Source organism: Papio anubis, chromosome 10 (assembly GCF_008728515.1).
Source record: "Papio anubis isolate 15944 chromosome 10, Panubis1.0, whole genome shotgun sequence".
NCBI classification, from domain to species: Eukaryota; Metazoa; Chordata; class Mammalia; order Primates; family Cercopithecidae; genus Papio; species Papio anubis.
The window spans coordinates 65,205,959-65,228,958 of NC_044985.1; the positions used below are offsets into that span (position 1 = coordinate 65,205,959).

The 23,000-nt window shown below is 35.8% G+C and overlaps 2 protein-coding genes across 4 annotated transcripts in view; one reads left to right on the forward strand and one right to left on the reverse strand.

Annotated features, from left to right (window-relative positions):
* Positions 1-15,673, forward strand: part of ITGA4 (integrin subunit alpha 4) — an 80,835-nt gene extending 65,162 nt beyond the window's left edge. The window contains exons 19-28 of the mRNA XM_031651389.1: positions 375-470; positions 1,122-1,201; positions 2,144-2,233; positions 4,233-4,323; positions 6,442-6,549; positions 7,420-7,545; positions 8,549-8,668; positions 11,390-11,488; positions 11,940-12,059; positions 12,574-15,673. Coding sequence (XP_031507249.1) covers positions 375-470; positions 1,122-1,201; positions 2,144-2,233; positions 4,233-4,323; positions 6,442-6,549; positions 7,420-7,545; positions 8,549-8,668; positions 11,390-11,488; positions 11,940-12,059; positions 12,574-12,669 — 1,026 coding nt within the window. The 3' untranslated portion in view covers positions 12,670-15,673. The remainder of the gene's footprint in view (positions 1-374; positions 471-1,121; positions 1,202-2,143; positions 2,234-4,232; positions 4,324-6,441; positions 6,550-7,419; positions 7,546-8,548; positions 8,669-11,389; positions 11,489-11,939; positions 12,060-12,573) is intronic.
* CERKL (ceramide kinase like) overlaps positions 6,658-23,000 on the reverse strand; it is a 127,680-nt gene continuing 111,337 nt past the window's right edge. Inside the window, exons 11-14 of one of the 3 annotated variants that reach the window (XM_003907681.4) lie at positions 21,685-21,781; positions 16,081-16,253; positions 15,179-15,246; positions 6,658-7,106 (exon numbers count right to left, since the gene is read on the reverse strand). In XM_003907681.4, coding sequence (XP_003907730.2) covers positions 7,093-7,106; positions 15,179-15,246; positions 16,081-16,253; positions 21,685-21,781 — 352 coding nt within the window. In that variant the 3' untranslated portion in view covers positions 6,658-7,092. Of the gene's footprint in view, positions 7,107-9,936; positions 10,792-13,337; positions 15,247-16,080; positions 18,334-21,684; positions 21,782-23,000 lie in introns of those variants that run through there. The other 2 variants (XM_021923762.2, XR_002516183.2) reach the window with 2 other exon arrangements.

Here is a 23,000-nt window from a genome sequence, read left to right on the forward strand (position 1 = left end):
GAAAGCTACAAGTCCAGAAATTTTTTTTGTGGAGAATCTGTTTGAATATTAGGGTATACATCTATACATATATATGTGTGTATATATATACATGTGTATATATACGTACATATATGTGTGTATATATACGTGTATATATACGTATATATATGTATATATTATACACACACATACACATATATACACACATATACACATATTTATATCATTTATTTATATTTCTATGTATCTCAAACATAAACATAAATAGAAAATAGTTTTCCTAGGAAAGCAAATGCTTCTGGGATATTCCTTTCCATAACCATCCTTAAACATATGTTACAAACTTTTTATTTCCTTCCTGTCCAAAACAGTTGTTTCATTTTTCCCATTAGGAAGAGAAGCAAATAAACTGTGAAGTCACAGATAACTCTGGCATGGTACAACTTGACTGCAGTATTGGCTATATATATGTAGATCATCTCTCAAGGGTAAGTGTTTTGCATTTATGCCTTTTGTTCACTATCATGAATATTTTTCTATTCTTCCCTATCTTTATGTTGCATATAAAATGTTATAAATATTTTAGCTTAGGGTAGGTAGCTGAATGATGAAATAAAACTGGTTCTTGAAATCTTTGAGCTTTGTGTTTATATTCTTGGCAATGTTTGCTGTTTTAAAGGGGGTGGCATGTTTACATCGAAATGGACATGTGCATGTGTCAATCAGAATTTTGCTCCCCCTACACACCCTTCCCCAACACTCCCCACCCCGCCACCCCCACCCCAGGTGGTCCTGTCTGCCAGGCATGTTACCTCTGCTACACAAAAAGGTGTTTTTGGCAAGAGTCTTCACTCAAGTTGTGAAAGCATTTCTAATTTTGTCAGTCTGGACTTGCCTGCGTTCACATTCAGAGACGCCTTTGTCTCTGAATGTTACTTGTGTAAATGTGTGTACTTTAAAATTGTCACAACCCCAACAACTTCCCTGAATCTTACTGCCAAGGGAGGAGTAGCTGATGCCTTTAGAATAGGTTCAATTCTACATTCCATAGAACATAAACTTTTAAGAAGAAAATTCAGATTATAAAAAATGTACTTAAGATTTTTTTTTAATGGGCTTTCCTGCTCTGTGTTTTACAGATAGAGATTAGCTTTCTCCTGGATGTGAGCTCACTCAGCAGAGCGGAAGAGGACCTCAATATCACAGTGCATGCTACCTGGTATGAGTTATTGTTAACAAAATGAACTAGAAATGTACCCCCATATTTTGAGGGGGGAATTAGGAAAACCATAAAACTCTGTTCCATTAATTGTAAGAGAAAACTTCCCTTACATGGTCTGCTTTAAAAAAAAAAAAACAAACAACATAGTTAAATGGGAGTGACTGGTAATGTTTTAGCTCTTGAGCTATGTTAAGTATTTATTAGATTAGATTAGAGTGGACATGATGTGTCATGAATCACTCTGTGTATTTGAAATCAAAAACAGAATAAACAGTAATAACTCTACAAGATTTAAAAGTGAGGGCAATGACTGACATAGATATATCTCCTAGAGTAAATAGGAAATCGTTAATGACTATTTCATGAGTGAAGTTTCAACATATTTTTAAAAATTCAGAGTAAACATCAAGATGGACTTCATTTTACCTAACACAACAACTTGGTCACCCTCTCATCCTCAAAATCTCTAAGTAAAATTGATTATAAAGATAGGTTAAGGCAGTACGACACTTGCTATACGGTTTAAAAACTTTTATGATTGATGTGCTTTCTTTGATCATTGAATTAAGTCTTGCAAAAATACTTCAATCTAAAGAGAGTAATAAATTTATTTCTAAACTACCTATTTATTTTGGTTTTTGTACTACCTAGAACATAAATGTTTTAAAAAAACAACTTTTAATCTAATAAATGTAACTATTTGTTAAAAAAAAAAAAACTCCTCTAGCATTAGAAGCAAATGATAACAGTTTAATGAGAGAAATTTTCTGCCAACCTTATCCTAAAAAATTTTTACTGCCATATCTGCTTTTATCCCCACTCGTCAAAAAGCATCTAAGCAAACCTCTGAGTATATTAGGTATACAGGGTATGTAATTAGTTCTCTCTGAAGATTTTTCTGCTTGATGAATTCTAACAGGGTGTCTTCTATTTGTGTAGTGAAAATGAAGGGGAAATGGACAATCTAAAGCACAGCAGAGTGACTGTAGCAATACCTTTAAAATATGAGGTTAAGCTGACTGTTCATGGGTAAGTAGACACAAAGGCCTCCTTTCAAATTCAGAGCTGATTTACAGTTCCCTTGCTTCTTACATTAATGAAAAAACTGTACTCTAGAACTTTTTTAAAATAAAAAGGGTACTATACTCTTTTAATAATTACCTCGTTTTTATAGTTCCTTACTTAGCTGTCCATTATAATAATGCACTCTATAATCATCACTGATACTACATCAAACTAGTACCCTGTTGGAGGAGATTTCTTACTGGGAGAGCCCCAGTAAGCTAGCAAGGCCACACTGAGCCTTTCAGTTGTGCACTGTGTAATCCTAATCAGGAATTAGAAAGTGTGCAGTTTGCATAATCATACTCAATGCCCATGTCAAATGTGAAGTTCAGAGAAGTGTGAACTTAGCCAAATCACTATTCTGCAGACCCATATCTACACATGTGGCAAATGGATTGCGATGTGAGAGATCTGGTTGCAAGGTGTCCCTTGTCCACTTTTTATACCTATGGGATCACCAGATTCCTCAACTACAGCCCAAGTACCAGAATTCATTGCTTCCTCATGATTTTAATGATTGAGTGGACCCCCCTCTCATCCAAGAAGGAGATGTGTGGAGAAAGAATTAAAGGGGGCTTACGGAAACCTTCAGTAATTCCACTGGAACTTATTCATGCTGTTAGTCCTTAGAACTACATTTTTATACAGAAGATATGAGTTACAAAACAAATAGACAGATGAGCCTTTCCTGTTGCTCTAAATCTAAACTGTCCCCCAGTCATTTTATCCACTTAGAAAGGTGATATACAGTCATGTAAATGTAAAATGTCAGTGTCTGATGGAATTGAGTATCAAGTTTGAGATAAAGCAAACAGGCAAAAAAAAAAGGCCATTCACAGCAGAGTAAGACCTAGAGAATCACGAGTAAGCAAATAAAAAGTTCACTGCATGTTTCCTGGTTTTCAGTGTTGATCTTGCCACTCCTCCTGGCTCATGATGAGTGTCTTCCTATTTTTCTGTTATTCACATCTCATTATTTTGATTAAGGAATGTTCACTGTTAAACTGCCTAAATCTATGCTGATTCCTTTCCTGTTTCATGAGTTTCTAATTTGGGATTACCTAATATTAGCTGCCAAATGTGAGCACCTTATGGAGTAGAGGTCTCCCTAGAAACATATTTCTTAAAGTTTATTGCAGATAAAAATGTTGAATCACAGGCCTTTAAAAGAGAGTGACAGCCTTGTATTGTAACAAAAAATTTATCATACTTAATAATGTTAGACTTGTTCCCCAGATTTGGGGTTCATTATAAGTAGCCAGCAGGGATCATGAGATGGGAAGAAATAACTCAAAAATGGGTAACAGAAATTGAGGTATGAGAACCTTAGGAAAAAGCTAAGAAGTTATCCCACATTTGCCAAATTTACATAAACCACTTAAGGGCTGAAAGAGAAGGAATGGTCAGTAGAATGAGCAAGGTGTAGTGTTGTGGAAAGCAAGAAAAGAATATCAGTGAGGACAGATACTGTCACCCAGGTCAGAGAATATGGCCTTCTTTTTCTTTTTCTTTTTTTTTTGAGATAGAGTCTCACTCTATTGCCCATGCTGAAGGGCAGTGGTGTGACCTCAGCTCACTGCAACCTCTGCTTCTCGGGTTCAAGTGATTCTCCTGCCTCAGCCTCCCTAGTAGCTGGGACTACAGGCATGCACCACCACGCCCAGCTAAGTTTTTTTGTATTTTTAGTAGAGATGGGGTTTCGTCATGTTGGCCAGACTGCCCTCAAACTCCTGACCTCAGGTGATGCGCCCACCTTGGCATCCCAAAGTGCTGGGATTACAGTCATGAGCGACCATGCCTGGCCACAATTTAATTTCTTTTTAAATAAAATGTATATATGACCACAAAACCAAAAGTATTCCATGGTGACTTTTAAATATGCTATAATCCAGTCTATAGAAAGATTCTTTATAATATGTTGTCAAATAAGATAGTTAATTAAATTTGAATTTGTTTCTACCAGGTTTGTAAACCCAACTTCATTTGTGTATGGATCAAATGATGAAAATGAGCCTGAAATGTGCATGGTGGAGAAAATGAACTTAACTTTCCATGTAAGAAAAGTTAATTGTGTTGATATTTGTAACAACCTAAAAGGCTATCACTGACGCATTGCTCCAAGCGACATTGTACACCTGTGATATCCCTCAGCCTCTGTAGACCACGGCTGGCTGGAATGGGGCTGCAGCAGTGGTACTCCTGCCTCTCAGACCCCTACTGCTTTCCTTCCACTTGTCTTGTCTCTGGTATTCAAGCCCATGTCTCCTTACAGGACAGGTGAGAAACAGCATGCAGGAACAGAGAGAATGCCTTGAAACAGGCAAAGTTATGGGGTGAGCTGAATTTGCTAGAGACGCACACAGAAAGCAGGACAGGCCAAGGGAAGGCATCTTTGGGTGCAAATCAGAGAAATTTCTTCTTGGTTCAAGCTTATAAAAACCTCAACACTACAAAGTAAAGGAGGCTTTTACCTCCCATCTCCATTTAAGATCACATTGGTCGGCCTTTCAAGCCATAAGTTTACGACCTGTGACAAGTGCTTTATCAATTATTAAGTAACCTTTTAAAGTAAAGAGTACTATCATAATTCAGAAGTATTCGGAGACTGATGTAAACCTAAGTTAAAAACATTTTTTGCTGTCAAACTGATATTTTTGTTGTATCAAAGATATTGGTGATCAGTAATTTCCAAAAAAGAATTCTTTGAACCAAAAGCACTCTCCAAGCATTCTTATAATCTATATATGCGAGTAAATCTTGGCTTAGGTATAATATTTTGTAAGACAATGCTTTTCAAAATGCGTATTAGAATCACTTGGGGTACCTATCCAAAATGCAAATTCCTGGGCCCTGCCCCAGATCTGTGGAAAAAGAATGACCTTGAAATTCTGTTGACTCTATGTATATTCCAATTTTTGTTATACTAGTTGATACTAATGTTGAAAAATTTTAGTCCTCCTCCACTTTGAAGTCCTATGAAATGCTCTTTAAAACCCAATGGGAGTTTGTGCTTTGATAAACTAAAACAGAAACCAAACTGTACTCTAGATGATTTATTAATTTACAATTAATAGTTAAGTATTTGCTACTAAATTTATAATGTAGTGGCTGGGACTAGAGAAACTTGTGGTATATAGGATTTCTGTGTCTAGCCAACTATGTAGATATTCTTAGAGGTTTTTGTTAGGCAAACAGAGATGTTTGTGATTTAGATTGATATTTAATGGCATCGAGAAGACCTTGTCTGTAGTACTGGGCACTGCTAGGTATCTGTTGCTGACATTTCCTTCTGCAACTGCCCTGTTCTTTTATGGATTAGCAATTACCACCTGTTCCCAATCTGGAGACACTTTCTTCATCTTTGTCACGTGTTCATAAAATGACTGCAGGTCTGCAGGTCATTTTTTAATCGAGGTATTGGGATGCATCTCTTTCTGACTTACTGTATTGGTTTTATAGTTAAGCTGCCAGTTTGGTAGGCTATATTTTGGCCCCATTTCCCTTTTCAGGAATCTTCAATCCCCAGATTTATCATCCTGTTATGCATTTTTTGACAAGTATTGTTAAAAACCTGTTGTGCTTTCTCAAAACCCAACAACATACTTTTTTCTGAATGCATCAGCATATAGATCCTGAATAAAAATACATTTTTATTCACTTTCTCCTGCTGATTATCCTCTCAGCACAGAATGCTTTTGCAATAACATCATAGGATTTAGAATTACAATATCTGAGTTTTGGTCATAACTCTTGTCATTTTTTAACTTTTGTCTTGGGAACTCTAAGAACATCTGTTAGCATTTCCCTTAGCTGGTGAATGCCAAAATGTTGGCCCACCTCATGAGAACCAAATATTTTTAAAATATGTAATGTAACATACAAATATATATTGTTTGTCTCCTAAGACTGTTTCTCCAATAAACCATCAGCCTGTACTTTTTGTTTTCAACAATACCAAAACTAGAAGGTTAAATATAATGACTCATTCAAAATTAGCAAACTTTAAAAATTCTGACTATGGATATCTTGTCTCCCTTTTTTGTGCAGCTGCCAACTATAAACCTCCACCACTATAAATGTTGCATGGAATATATGGGATCACCTCAAAGTTCATTGATATCTGCACTTACATTTATAGAAAACATTTGTTAAAAATTTTTCCTTCTTACCAGGTTATCAACACTGGCAATAGCATGGCTCCTAATGTTAGTGTGGAAATAATGGTACCAAATTCTTTCAGCCCCCAAACTGATAAGCTGTTCAACATTTTGGATGTCCAGGTAAAAATGTATTTCTTCCACCTGACCTTTATTGTGTGTCTTAAATACTAAAATAAATGCAAACCAATCCTTTATTCAAGTAATAATGTGAAAATGGATAACTGTTTTCAGTCACACTGTAAGCTATGAATTCACCATGCATTTATTGAGTTATGCTTTGAATATTATATATTTCATTACAGCTATAGATTTACAGTGCAACTTTTACATTCGATTTAAATAACAGAACCATATTCTACCATCTCCATTGAATAATTATTTTAAGATACATTTTTGTGTGATATGGACCTACAGAAGTAACTTGATTGGTAGACTTCTTCATAGCACTTGAAACTACTGTGCAAATATGAGGATTATAGCCTTTTTTGAAGGAAGCACTATTCAAACCACTTCTTAAGAACCAATATTCTTTCATTGATGGTTCCATCAGAATTGTTTTGAGCTTGCCAGGTTGAAGACAGAAGTCAACAAATCTAAATACGTTTGAGGTCTGATTTTTTAAAATCCTACTTAAATTCCGGATTCAGAGAGAAGAATATGGTGTTATATTGTTTCCCCTATAAAGGAAAAGAAATATTTAATATCATGCTAATGTTCCAATATCAATTTTTACATTTCTGCAAGGTTTAAGGCCATGTTATCAGCTTAGAACCTATATCCAACCTTCTATAATTCAGCTGGGTTTTTGTGTTTCTGCCACAGACATTTAATCACTCCCAAATCTGTCAAAAAAAAAAAAATTCTACAATTTCAAAGGTACTTGATATATTTTAGCAAAGATAAGCTACTGGAACTTTTAAAACCATGTTGCTTTTTGCTGTTTTTTCCAATGATGAAAGATAAGATTTCTCTTCCTTTCTATCTTCATAGACTACTACTGGAGAATGCCACTTTGAAAATTATCAAAGAGTATGTGCATTAGAGCAGCAAAAGAGTGCAATGCACATCTTGAAAGGCATGTTCCAGTTCTTGTCCAAGACTGATAAGAGGCTATTGGTAAGTTTCAGTTTTTCAGGTTGTAGTTCCTGCTTTCCAACAGAGAAGTGAAACACTTAAAATCAAGTCAATGGGTTTGAGCTGTCACTTCAATAAAAGGGAAGCCAAGTTTAGGTGGTAGTCTTGCATGGAAGGAACAAGCACGGTTGGAGAGTTAAGAAAGACCTAGGGTCTATCCCATATATAAATATGTTAGCTGGGCATGGTGGCTCATGCCTGTAAGCACTTTGGGAGGCCAAGGTGAGCAGATCACAAGGTCAGGAGTTTGAGACCAGCCTGGACAACAGAGTGAAACCCCGTCTCTACTAAAAATACAAAAATCAGCCAGGTGTGGTGGCAGGTGCCTGTAATCCAAGCTACATGGGAGGCTGAGGCAGGAGAATTGCTTGAATCCGGGAGGTGGAGGTTGCAGTGAGCCAAGATCATGCTACTGCACTCCAGCCTGGGCGACAGAGCAAGACTCCATGTCAAAAAGAAAAATAAAGTTATACAGTTTCATTTTTTTATCTAACAAATGCCCACTATTTGCCAACAAGACATTGTTCCAAACCCTTCAGGACACCAAGATGTTGTCTTCACCTGGGCAGCCTTTGTGGCATGGGTTAATTTTCATTCTTTTCAGCTTAGTGAATGTATGAAAAGAAACTGGAGAAGCAGTCATCACCTTGAAATGATCCACGTTTTACAACAAACATAGAATATGTAACTTAGCAAGACTCTGATTAGAACATTTTTTAAAAAAATTCTGTCCCAGAAGATTGTTAATACAAATAAGAACATATGCTCTACTTTAAATACTTTATTATAATTTAGAAAATAAGCATTCATGTCTTGTTTAAAGATAATTTAAATGCCACTAAGGAAAGCAGATGTTAAATTTCATATTTATGGAAAGATTGATTTTCAAAATACCATTAGAGTATATATTAAATTCTATATAAAATATTTTAAAAATATTTTCCAGTGTTGAAAATTTTAATGTATCACTTTTATTCCTTTCAAGTACTGCATAAAAGCTGATCCACATTGTTTAAATTTCCTATGTAATTTCGGGAAAATGGAAAGTGGAAAAGAAGCCAGTGTTCATATCCAGTTGGAAGGCCGACCATCCATTTTAGAAATGGTAAGTCTAAAACATATTGACAACTTGGTGGCTAAGTTTACATACAATCCATAAATTCAGTCATATAGGCAGGATAGTATGAAGCCATTCAACAAATAAAATTTTGGAGTAAAACTCTAAAACTATATTTCTGTCACTTCAACTAAGTGAAATGGCTTTAGAAATTATCAGGTAATAAAGGCTAAAATAGCCAAGGCATAGTGGCTCAAGCCTGTAATTCCAGCACTTTGGGAGGCTAAGGCAGGAGGATCACTGGAGGCTACGAGTTCAAGACCAGTTGTATTCCTAGGTAGATGTGTGGTGTTATTTCTGGGGTCTCTGTTCTGTTCCATTGGTCTGTATATCTGTTTTGGTTAGCCTTGTAGTATAGTTTGAAGTCAGGTAGCATGATGCCTCCAGCTTTCTTTTTGCTTAGGATTGTCTTGGCTATATGGGTTCTTTTATGGTTCCATATGAAATTTAAAGTAGTTTTTTCTAATTCCGTGAAGAAAGTCAGTGGTAGCTTGATGGGAGTAGCCTTGAATCTATAAATTACTTTGGGCAGTATGGCCATTTTCACGATATTGATTCTTCTTATCCATGAGCATAGAATATTTTTTCCATTGGTTTGTGTCCTCTTCTTTCCTTCAGCAGTGGTTTGTAGTGCTCCTTGAAGAGGTCCTTCACATCCCTTGAAAGTTGGATTCCTAGGTATTTTATTCTCTTTGTAGCAAATGGGAATTCACTCATGATTTGGCTGTCTGCTTGTCTATTGTTGGCATATAGGAATGCTTGTGATTTTTGCACATTGATTTTTATATCCTGAGACTTTTCTGAAGTTGCTTATCAGCTTAAGTAGTTTTTGGGCTGAGACCATGGAGTTTTCTAGATATACAATCATATCACCTGCAAACAATTTGACTTCCTCTCTTCCTATTTGAATACCCTTTGTGCTTTCTTTTTTTCTTTTCTGAGATGGAGTCTCGCTCTGTCCCCCTGGCTGGAGTGCAGTGGCGCGATCTTGGCTCACTGCAAGCTCCGCCTCCCGGGTTCCTGCCATTCTCCTGCCTCAGCCTCCCAAGTAGCTGGGACTACAGGCGCCCGCCACCGTGCCCGGCTAATTTTTTGTATTTTTAGTAGCGATGGGGTTTCACCGTGGTCTCGATCTCCTGACCTTGTGATCCGCCCGCCTCCCAAAGTGCTGGGATTACAGGCGTGAGCCACCGCACCCGGCCTTTTGTGCTTTCTCTTGCCTTATTGCTCTGGCCAGAACTTCCAATACTATGTTGAATAGGAATGGTGTGAAGGCATCCTTGTGTTGTGCCGGTTTTTAAAGGGAATGCTTCCAGTTTTTGCCTATTCGGTATGATATTGGCTATGGGTTTGTCGTAAGTAGTTCTTATTGAGATGTTCCATCAACACCTAGTTTATTGAGAGTTTTTAGCATGAAGGGATGATGAATTTTATTGAAGGCCTTTTATTTTTAAAATATAGCTAAGAAGAAAAACTAAGGATTTCATAAAATCAAAAACATCAACAAAAACATACTTAAATATATTTTGGACTTCTTCCTACAAAGGGGAACATGTATATTTATGAGGAGTAGTTTGAGATGAAACTAGTTTTATGTGGAGTTCTGTTTTTCAGCTTTCTCATCTGTTCAATATGGATAAATGAGATGATTTTTATAAGCACTTAGTTCATGGAACATAGGAAGCCAAAGGAAATGGCAGCTGTTTTGTTCAAGTGGAATTTTTGAAATTGTCAAACAGTGCTTAAGATACAGTAGACAGGCAAAGAAGAAATATCCATTTTAGTTTCAACGGTGCAAAAAGCAAAGTCATTGGACCATCAGCAAGTCATTTAACCTTTTGCAGTTTGCCTTCTCTTTTCCTCTAGGTCTAGGTTTCCCATCAGCAGCCATAATTGGCATTTTGAACCAGATGTTTTTGGGGGCTGTCCTGTGCACTGTAGGATATTTAGTAGCATCCTCAGCCTCTACACACTCACTGCTGGTAGTACCACCTCCCACATTCTGACACTTGACAATTTCTTCAGACATTCCTGAGTGTCCCTTAGGATTTCATCACTTCTCTGCTGAGAACCACTGCTCTAGATCTGTATGAAGCTTGTCATTTTTGGCTCTAAAATGTTAAATAACATTTACACAGTAATTTTAAAGGTCATATCCCTCTTTAAGAATCTGACTAAATATATTCTCATCTCCCTCAGCAAATGCCCACATGAAAACATCTCCTAAAGATTCTTAGAACTCGTAAAGCCCATCTACACGTCCCCAGGCTTCATGGATTCTGCATTATAAAATCCCTGCTTTAGATAATAAAGTTCTGAGTTCATCCACTGATTTTATATTTGAATTCTATAATTTAGAAAAAAATAAAAAGCCCAAATAAGATAGATGCAATATGCGGTGGCAGGGTGGAGAACATTGGTAAATGGTAACTTACCTCTTGCTGTAGTCTAATATTTAAATCAAGTTATTTGCAAGGTAGCTATATTTAATCAAAGGATTTCAATAAGATGATACTATATACATTAATACCAAGACCACACTTTGGGAACCAAAGGAAGCACTGCAGTTAATTTTAAGTGGTGAAGTAAATTGGGGAAGGTAAATTGTGAAAACCTCTAGATAGAAGGTAAAGATCCTGACAAATTATTTCTATTAATATGTCTTCAGGAAACAAACCAGGCTATGGTGATCTTTCTTTTATTACACAGGATGAGACTTCAGCACTCAAATTTGAAATAAGAGCAACAAGTTTTCCAGAGCCAAATTCAAGAGTTATTGAACTAAACAAGGATGAGAATGTTGCACATGTAAGATTACCTTCTTAACTGCTGCATTAAAATTATAGGAAAACACATTTCAAGGGCGTCTATAATTACTTCCTTTTGAGTAACTGAGTTGGGAAAGTAGAGTGTGACCAGCTCATGGAGGGTCCTCAATACTTGGTTGAGAGTTGGCATTTTCCACAACTGGCAGGAGGGAACAACACAGCAGTTCTTTTAGAGAGGTGAATTGGGCAGCAGTGAGAATTGGATAGATTGGAGGAAAAGTCATGGATAGAGCCCATTACACTCACTGTTTCTGCTAAACAGTTACCAGTGTTTCCTGCAATTATATTAGAACCAGCAAGAAAACAGGGTGGGTACTTCTAAATACTATTGGGGATTATGGCAGGGCTTTAAAGGAAATATAAGCAACTTTTTAAACTGTTTCTTTTTTGCTTTTTTGCTTTTTGGGTTTTACTTTTCTTAATTCACATAGGTTCTCCTGGAAGGACTACATCATCAAAGACCCAAACGTTATTTCACCATAGTGATTATTTCAAGTAGCTTGCTACTTGGACTTATTGTACTTCTGTTGATCTCATATGTTATGTGGAAGGTAAGCATTTAACAATTACCAACATTAACCTACTAACAATTACTAACATTAAACTACTCAAAATGACATTTTCTCAAAGCCTATTTGACTTCCAAGTTATTTAGATTTAAATATTTCACTATTTTAATGTTAACTTTTTATGTTGCTCAGTACTGATCTCACATTTCTCTTAACACCAAAATCCTTCTAGAAAAATATGCCTTCTTAATTTGTTTTGAAAGATGTTCCTTTTAAAAAATCATTTGGAAAAGATTGCAAATTATACTGAATGTCAATTTTGAAGAGAATGTGGTATGTATCACTGAGAATTTCTGCATTAAAAACAAAAATGTTTCTTTAACCCAGTATGTGCCCACTAATTTTTACTGATTACCTCTGTTAAACCTTTATGATTGATGTTACAAAGGATGCAGTTTAAGAAATATTGGTGTTAACTGCTTAGTTATTAGAAATGAGTATAGTAGATTAGAGTGTTTATAACTATACACTAGTGATTTTGTAATGCTATTTTCAGGCCGGCTTCTTTAAAAGACAATACAAATCTATCCTACAAGAAGAAAACAGAAGAGACAGTTGGAGTTACATCAACAGTAAAAGCAATGATGATTAAGGACTTCTTTCAAATTGAGAGAATGGAAAACAGACTCAGGTTGTAGTAAAGAAATTTAAGACACTGTTTACAAGAAAAAATGAATTTTGTTCGGACTTCTTTTACTCATGATCTCGTGACATATTATGTCTTCATGCAAAGGGAAATCTCAGCAGTGATTACTCTTTGAGAAAGAAGAACTGCAAAGGTAATAATACAGCCGAAGATAATCTCTCAGCTTTTAAATGGGTAGAGAAACACTAAAGCATTCAATTTATTCAAGAAAAGTAAATCCTTGAAGATATCTTGAAATGAAAGTATAACTGAGTTAAATCATACTGGAGAAGTCTTAGACTTGAAATACTACTTACCATATGTGCTTGCCTCAGTAAAACGAACCCCGCTGGGTAGGCAGAGGTTCATTTCAAATACATCTTTGAGACTTGTTCAAAATATGTTCTTTAAAAATATAATTTTTTAGAGAGCTATTCCCAAATTTTCTAATGAGTGGAAGTGGACCATTATCACTTTAAAGCCCTTTATTTATAATACATTTCCTATGGGTTTTGTTTTTTTAGCAGACTATGAATATTATAGGCCTAATGGGCAAACTTCAGACTGAACATGTACACTGGTTTGAGCTTAATGAAATGACTTCTGGATAATTATTTTTATACAGCTATGGATTTCCCCATCTTTCTGTATATATACATGTGTTTCGGTATATATTTACACACCTTTATCAAGCATACCCAGGAGTAAATAGTTAAGAACCATCTTCAAATCTTTTGTTATAAAATATTCGAATTTATATTCTGAAACAAAAGATCGTGTGAGTGTTGCACTTTAGCTCATATACACTGATTTTAAAAATATGGAAACCATACCTCACTAATAACTTTAAAATCAAAGCTGTGCAAAGACTAGGGGGCCTATACTTCATATGTATCATGTACTATGTAAAATATTGACTATCACACAAATATTTGCTTGGATGCAATTCTTTGTTACTCTTTACAAATGTAAGTGTTCCTTTGCATGGAAATGAAGAAACAAAATTCATAAATTTAGCTGAAAGATACTGATTCAGTTTGTATACAGTGAATATAAAATTTTCATGAAATGTTAAGTGACAGCTAAAATATTTTTATAGTTTGTTCATATTATATGAGGTTCTATTTTAAATGAAATAACTTTCTGGATTTTAATATCTTTAAATACCTTTTTATTTGCAAATACAATCATTTTTGTAATATTTATTTTATGCTTATGATAGATAATTGCAGAATATAATTTTACCCGATTCTGTCTTCATAAGAGAGCTATGGCCGAATTTTGAACATCCTAGAGGGCAATTTGGAAAAACAATTCTGGAAAAGATTTCTTTATATGAAGTCCCTGCCACTAGCCAGTCATCCTAATTGATGAAAGTTATCTGTTCACAGGCCTGCAGTGATGGTGAGGAATGTTCTGAGATTTGTAAAGGCATTTGAGTAGTGAAACACAAGCACAAAACCTCCTGAACCCAGAGTGTGTATACACAGGACTAAACTTTTATGTATTTTTAAAAAACTTTGTATCGTTATAAAAAGTCTAGTCATTCTTTCAGAAGACTATCTAGGATCATAGATGAAAAATGTAAGCCCCGATTTAGAAGTGTCTTCTCCAGGATGGTCACTAAGGAAATTTAAATTTGGTTCTTTCCTACTCAGAAACAACTATATATTTCAGGTTATTTGAGCACAGTAAAAGCAGAGTACTATGATTGTCCAACACCCAGTTCAAAATAATATTTGTTATCAACTTTGTTACCTGTACGATGAATTTTAAAACCCTACCACTTTAAGAAGACAGGGATGGGTTATTCTTTTTTGGCACACTATGTGATTTTGAAATTTAACTGCTCTGTATTAGGGAGCAGTAAAATCAAGGTAGACTTATGAAATCTGTATTATGTTTATACCAGAATATTATAGGAAATTTAACATAATCCTGAAAAATAAAAGAATCCAAATTATTTAGGTTAAATATTGATGTATTATGATGGTTGCAAAGTTTTCTGTGTGTCCAACAAACACATTGTAAAAACCAGAATTTGAATCGGTATTTCATCTTGACTTTTAAAGCCCTAGAGACTAATTGTTAGTAACATAAAAAATAGCAATTTATATTAGAATATCTGTTTAAAAAACAGGCATCCCCAACTGGCCACACAGCAGAAAGTTAAAGCAATGGAGCATTACTGAGTTTCTCCTCCTCTCAGATCAGCAGCAGCATTAGATTCTCACAGAAGTACGAAGCCTATTGTGAACTGGTATGTGAGGGATTTAGGGTGCCATATTCCTTATGAGACTCTAATGCCTGATGATCTGAGTTGGAACGGTTTCATCCTGAAACCATTCCCCCATCTATGGAAAAATTGTCTTCCATGGAACTGGTCCCCAAAAGGGTGGGGACCACAGGTTTAAAGCATGGCCATATTTCTTTATATTAAAATTCTAGTTTGTACATTTCTTTTAGAAACAATTACTTGTTACTTTGGAATCATTTATTTCTTCCATGCTTCCTCCATAAAGACTGATAAGTCTTGGATGCAATCTGTAAAGAAAACATGTATAATTCATTATTTCATCAACATATTTTGTTATTTTTCACACATATACCTAATAAGTATGGTACACAATGCCAAATACAAATTCATAACATAGCATTCACAAGAGCTGTCATGTAGAAAACACAGCTGTAATCTAGAAAACTGAGAAGGTCTGAAAAATCATCAACAACAGTAATAACTGACTTCCTTGAGTGTCTAATGTTCTCCATTGCCTTTTTAAAATAGTCATGCCTCTAGAACACCCATGTCTAGTGGGCACCCCTGCATGCTGCTTCTAACCACTGAGTGTCACAATGCCTACCAAGGATGAGTTTGTAGGTTCCTAAACCTGTTTCTACCAGTTGCTATGTAAAATTGTTCCGAAGGGAAGTTGAATGCTTTGTAAAGGCCTAATAAAAGCAAATTGCTGAACAAAACGTGTTACAGTAATTATGAGTGAGAGGAAACTAAGATGGAAAGATTAAAATCTAACACTTGACTACTCAGATGGCTCCACTAAAAGGTTTAAGATCTTGATCCATTTTTAAAAATCCAAAATGGAAGTTGTAGACCTTATCTGTAGTTTCTGCACAACAATAAATTAGAAAGGCAATGTAGACATGCATAACCACACTCTACGAAACAGTTGGTGAATAAATGTAAGGTTACTTTTTATTTGTTGAAATTTGTGCATGTCTCTTCATGCTTCCCTGATTTACTGATTTTTTAAAAACTAACCGACTGCCTGCTTTGATAATTCAGAGAAGAGAGCTTTCATTGTACCATTAGATTTACGTTTACTGGTTGACATATAAAGCGGTGAAATAATTAAGACTTACCTAATATGGACCTCTGATGCAACTTCCATTAAATCACCATCTACATTCCAAGGGAAACAATTTTCTGAAGCAGTTTCATCCTCTTCCTCCTCTGGATTATATACACCAGTATTATTCCTTGGATGAACTTTTACTTCCTCAACAGTGTAAGTCTCAACAAATGGAAAATTGAACTAAAAATAAATACAAATAATCATTATACTTGGTTTATCTCTAGCTACTAACACAAAGTTCACTGTGTCCTCTCTCACAAGTAAATATCAACATGTATGCTGACATTTTAATAGCTTTGAGACTATGAGCAGGGATCTCCAATTTTTTTTTGGAAGAAGGAATCTCTTATCCAAAGCCTTCTGGGTTTAGATCTAGCACCTAGAAATATTGTTTTATGACAAATAGTACATATCTGTGAGAAGTTGCATACAATAATGATACTGTAGATTTTTCAATTAAAGATAATATTTAATGCTGGCCTGTAGATACAAAAGACATATAATCCATTGAGTTTATCAACTTGTCAATTAGTTTAGCTGACATAAAGCAAACTAGTGCAACTTTCACACTTGGAATGTAATTTGGAAGAACTCAGGTCTAAACCTCTGAAGATAAAATGGGATGTATGTCTTCTTTTAAAAGAGGAAGCCAATTAAATATGGATTTTAACAGGTGTTTGCTTGCCCCATTCCCACTTTAACAATGGACATGAGCTGCAAGATCACTGTTTACTTACCACTGTAGAATGGTGCAAGGTAAACTTCTACTTGCGTTTTTTTCTTGTTTGCCTAAGGAAACTATACTGAAAAAGCACTATGTATTTTCTGAAATAATTAAGAAAATATAGCCAAGTAACTTTAGCAGGAATGCAAAACTACTCATTTCAGTTTTCAGATAAATGACGAGATATATTCCTAATTAAACACCATCTACATAGTTTTTCCTCTTTTCCACATATAAACCTCAATGCAACACATAGTTTTAAAAGTTGACAGAAAACTAATATTTTCCCCAACACCCATATTTTACATATGTAGATACCAAAGTCCAGCTGACCTTCTGGTTTATACTATAAACACAGTTAAACAGTACATGATATCATGGCATCAGCTGCTGTGACTGAGGTTCAGAACTAGAGGGCCCCAAGCAAAACTGTTTGACAGTAACTGCATTAGATCTCCCACCTTGGTATAAAGCCTTGGCTACATGCCTCATCCTTGTAGAATTATCTACATAATCATTCATGTTAGTGTGTGTTAAATGAATTATCAACAACTGCCTGTTATGGGCTAAATTACATTTCCCTCCCCCATCCCAACTATGTTCAAGTCCTAACCCATGGTGCCTGTGAATGTCACCTGTTTAGAAGTAGGGTCTTTGCAGGTAGAATCAACTTAAGATGAGGTCATTAGGGTGAGCCCTAATCCAATATGCTTGATGTCTTTATGAGAGAAGAATGCCAAGGATGGCAGAGTCAGAGACTGGAGTGATGCAGCTGTAAGCCAAGGAATGCCAAGAATTGACAGCCCCCACCAGTAAGTCTATTATCTTAAATCAGCAGTTATCATGTGCACACCTCACAAAATGAAGATCTAGCCATCCTTCAAATGCTTTAACTGTGAAGCCACAGACATTGTTAAAGTGGGACTTTAGGGAGCCAAGAGCTTAGTATCCTGTGTGAGGGTATGTTTGGGGCATGGGGAGGAGAAGTGAGCAGTTACAATTGTGATACACAAAAGTGCCATGATGGTGCAAGCGTGGAGTTCAATGCAGGAAACAAGAGGAGGCAAACAGTCTATGGATGTTGGGAAAGCTTCCCATTTGAATTGAGCCTTAAAGAACACAGAATATTTAGCCTGGAGAAGAAAGTCTGGAGAGAGGAAGCATTTACAAAACTAGAGGCAAACCATGGTCAAGCAACTACACAGAATTCAGTGTGATTCCTAGGTGCTCAATCATGCCCATTGGACCTCACATTCCTGTATTGAAATTCTCGCCCTCTATACCTCAGAATGTAACTGTATTTGGAGATAAGATCTTTAAAGAGGTGATTAAGCTAAAATGATGTCTTCAGGCCCTCATCCAATACGATTGGTGTCCTTATAAGAGGAGGAAATTGGACATAGGAAAAGGCATTGGGGATGAACAGAGGAAAGACCACTCACTTGTGGGTTCAGTGAGACAGCAGCCGTGTGCCAGCGAGAGAGGGAAGACTCGGGACAAACCAAACCTGCTGACATCGTCTTGCAGCTCTAGCTTCTAGAACCATGAAAGAAATACGTTGGTTTGTTTAAGCCATCTTTTCTATGGTATTTTTTATGGAAACCTTAGACAATGAATAAAATGCCAAAACACTGGGAATGTGGTGGAGGGTGTAAATAAGAGATAGGGTTGCAACACAGGCAGGGACCTGGATACAAAGGCCGCATATTCCAGACTGAGGAAATTCCATATTATTCTGACAACAAGAGTAAGGCACTGAAGAATTAAGCAGGAGAGAGATCAAATGTGTGTCTTAGAACAAAGTATCTCTAAAAGGAGGTATGGAAGACAAGACCAGAGAACCTGAAGGCCAAAAGGAGGCTACTATAAGCAAGAAAGGATTAAAGTTTGAATTAAGGTGAGGGAGAAATTTTAGAAACATTTAAGAGGAGACGAACAGAATAAGTTAGGGGACTGGTACTGAGGAATGAGGAAGAAGGAACAATCCAGGGTAACCTGGATGGGCAGAAAGTGGTGCCATTGACCCGCACAGACCAACACAGAAGGAACTTTAGGGGAAAAGATAAGGTCAGCTGTAGACATGTTGGCCTCCAGATGCCTGTGAGTTTCAGAACCTCTGTGGCATACAAGAAGACAGAGGTTCTGCAGATAAGATGAGATGACAGAACCTTTGGGAGTGTATGATGTTCAGATAGTTCAAAAGTGAGGGGCAATGAGGCCATCCAAGAGAGGGCATCCTAAGAAGACGAGAGCGCTGTAAACAAATCCTGGGGGAAGCACTCACATTTAAGGTTTTAAACTCCCTACCAAAAATGGTCACAATGAAAGAGAAAAGTGTGGACAGTGAGAAGGGGGGCAAAGCAATAGGATGGAGGTGCAAGGACTTTGAAGGGTAATGTTCACCCTCTATCTAATTTTACATAGAGATGGGGAAGGAACAGGAGCCACTCTGCACATGGTGGTTTCAATCTGTTTTACAGTGTTATACAGTAACTCTCGCTTATTCAACCTGGTAAACATGGTTCAGAGAAGCAGATGTTACTCTTCTTAAACTGAATTGTCACATTTTCCTTCCTGAATACCAGCACTGCTACGAATTATGCAGTAGATATGATTTTTACATAGATCTGATTTTCATAATCTTACAAAATTTATATAAATTCACATTTTTAATGTCACCATGAAGGAAAGAGCCTAAATACACACACCTGTGTAGATAACTAACAAATCAAATTAACATTGCTTGAAAGCAGTCACCCTGGGAATCAATCTAATTATTCTTACTATATACACTATACAAAATATTTTAGAATTATTTGCAAAAAAAAAAAAAAAATAGCATGGATTTTAATTTTTGAAAGTTGATAAATAAATCAGAGTTAAGGCCAGTGAATCACACACTGGCAACTGTTTCTTGTGTCAAAAGCAAGATATGCCTGGTAGAGTACATGAGAAAATATGATAAATCCTGCATAATATCTCTTTTAGAAGGCATCTTCCTATCGACACAGATTTGTATTATTTTCTGTATGTCTGTCTTTATGTGTAAGGGAACCACTGCTTTTAAAATCAGAAGAAAGGTATATTGATTTAAAAAAAAAAAAAAAAAGAATGTTTACAAAACTTGCCTAAGAGACTTGCCCCATGGGCAATTTCAAAAGAGATCCTCCATAAACAGTTTGTGCAACATACACCTCCCCAAAATAAGTACAGAACTTCTCAGGGTTACATTAATAGGTTAAGACGATTTGAGTTCTCAAATAGGGGTACATGAATGAGGTTAATAGTCACTTAACTTCTCATTTAGGTAATAAAAAAGGATTTGGAAAAACTTCTACCAATGTAATGATACTTATCCTGAGGAACATGGAATTTTGAGTGCTTAAAATCATTTTCTTGTTTCTATTTTCTGACTTAAAAACAGCAATGAATATATAGTGCTTTGGGTTTTTTAAAAATTGATTTTAACTTTTAGAAATTTAGTAAAATGTGAAAATGCATACATTCCTTTGAAAAATCAGTAAGTCTCCATATTCCACCCAAACACATACATAAAGTTGTTACGCAGGCTCACGACCTACATTATCTCTGCTGATCTACTTTGACATATAAGGAAGTGGGACTGTATCTAATTTTTTTATGATTTACGTTCCTAAGCAGCCCACTTAGTTGTTCAATACATGAGGATCAAATAATGTTATAGACAGAAGATCAAACTTCATGAAGATGACCTAAGAAAGTTTGAAAATACAATGAGGCAAAAATGGAGAGACTTGCAATGGCTATGGTACATAAGCAAGGTTCAGCTGCCAGTCATTGGCTGGGTTTACTCTCCTCCTCCTCCTCCCATCTGTGCTCTCCCAACTATATCCAAGCACCATTTTATAACTTCAAGAATGTGTGGGCCAGGCGTGGTGGCTCACGCCTGTAATCCCAGCACTTTGGGAGGCTGAGGTGGGCAGATCACGAGGTCAGGACTTTCAAGACCAACCTGACCAACATGGTGAAACCCTGTCTCTACTAAAAATATAAAAATTAGCTGGGCGTGGTGGCATGAGCCTGTAATCCCAGCTACTCAGGAGGCTGAGGCAGGAGAATCACTCGAACCCGGGAGCTGGAGGTTGCAGTGAGCCAAGATCACGCCATGGCACTCCAGCCTGGGCAACACAGTGAGGCTCTATCTCAAAAAAAAAACAAAAAGTGTGAAACTATAGGGTTTTACAACCATACCTATGTACTTGAAAGACTCACAATTTCAGAAATTCTCATATTTCTAGGATCATTTTCCTAATAATCAGGTCAAAATATCTGCCAAAATAATATGGTTTGTAACAGTTACTGTTTCTTTTTAAAGCAAATCACTTAAGTGGAAATATATATCTTCACACATCCTCATTTTGAATGAATATTTATATAAAAGTCTCATATTTTTAAATACATATCTACAGATCTATTTCAATCAATGAGCATAGGCAGATATGCAAACAAATGTCAGGAAGATCTAAAGATCATAACTTTAGAAAGTCTGCTGCCATAATATCAAGAAGGCTACACTCTCAAGTTTCACTTCTTTTCATTCTGAAGAACAGCCTGAGTATGTAATTTTATCTTTAATTTACTTCACATTGCAAGATAACACTACATTTCTTATTTTATCTTTGTGGTTATATATACATAACCACTAATTCATCATTCAAAAAAGGCCAATCTATATTAATACTGGTGGATGCTTTTCAAAATTTGGATGAAACAGATTGGAAAAAAAGTTTAATATATTCAGAAGAAAATAAAACCTTCTTAGGAGGCAGGACTCGATGTCAACTCTTGTAGCATCTTCTTCTACATGATTAATAGCTTTACAAATAAGTAACAAAAAATTTACTATACCTGATTTTTTACACTGGCATATCTTTTCAGGTGTTTTATAAATTCTGGCCGAGAAGTGTTTCGGGCAATTATAAGAGCCATACTTCCATTATTTAATCTGAAATTAAATATTTCTATTAGACATTAAGAAGTTTACTGAGAGATTATACCAAAAATTATGACACACTGTTCCTTATAACAAGTATACTGTTTATTGAAAGTATTGGACAAGACAGATAAATCACCATGTTACATTTACCTAAAATTCATAAACCGTATCTTGCTATTATTTTTTAAATGATGCAGGCTTTCAAATGAGTTTTATTAAATCATTGGCTTCCTTCTCAATAAGCTCTTACATTAAAGCATTTTACAAACAAACCATCAAGCTTCCTACTCACATATCAGACATAATTTAAAATACAATGTAATTAGAAACTCTAAATGTGAAACTATGTTGTTAAAAGATGTATTATAGAATAGTTAATATGCACAAGTGGTGTAACAAATAGCTCAACATTTTCTAAAATCTAAAGTGTGATTTAAATATTTATTTATGGACAGAAGGTCTAAGTGACATAGGAAATGAAATAAATCAAAGTGGCCTTTGGGTGGATGAAATGGAGTGAACAAATGCTGCCACACATGTTCAGTTAAATGACTGAACATTTTAATCTTGCATAACTGTTCCATCCAATATATGAGACTGAAAATTCAGAGGTGTGATTTAGTGCCAAAACAGCCACTTGCAAATGCATCAAGCTATAGAAGGCAGTTTGCAGAAATACATACAAATGACTTCTAGCTTGATTTCAGTGCAAACATGAAGTTAATCTAACAACAAAATAAAAAAAGAGCTCTTAGTATCTTATGGAAGCACAGGTCAGAGCTGTAAGGGACCTTAGAGATTATCTCATCATTCACTCATTTCACATAGAAGGAAAAGACAACTCCAAGTTTAAGTGATTTGTTCAAAGGCACACGGAGAAAAAATGGTCATCAGCACCAATACCCCAGGTGCTCAGCACTCTTTCCATCATGCTGCTGCTTCCCAATTAAAAATAAACAGCACCAAAACATTCATGGTAGTGTTACTGTGCATCTTTTTTTTTTAATTGCATAATTTTGTAAACATTAAAAGCATTATCCTATGCCTGCTTTGCAATCTTTACTTGAAATAGAAACACAACATACATGGCTGACACAGCTTTAAATGTCTCACATCTATGAACATATTTAATCTTAGAATACTTAGAATACAAGAATATTAGTTCCTATTGGCAATTTGCACTGAGATACTTTAACATAAATTATTATTTATCATGGTGGGGGAAAAA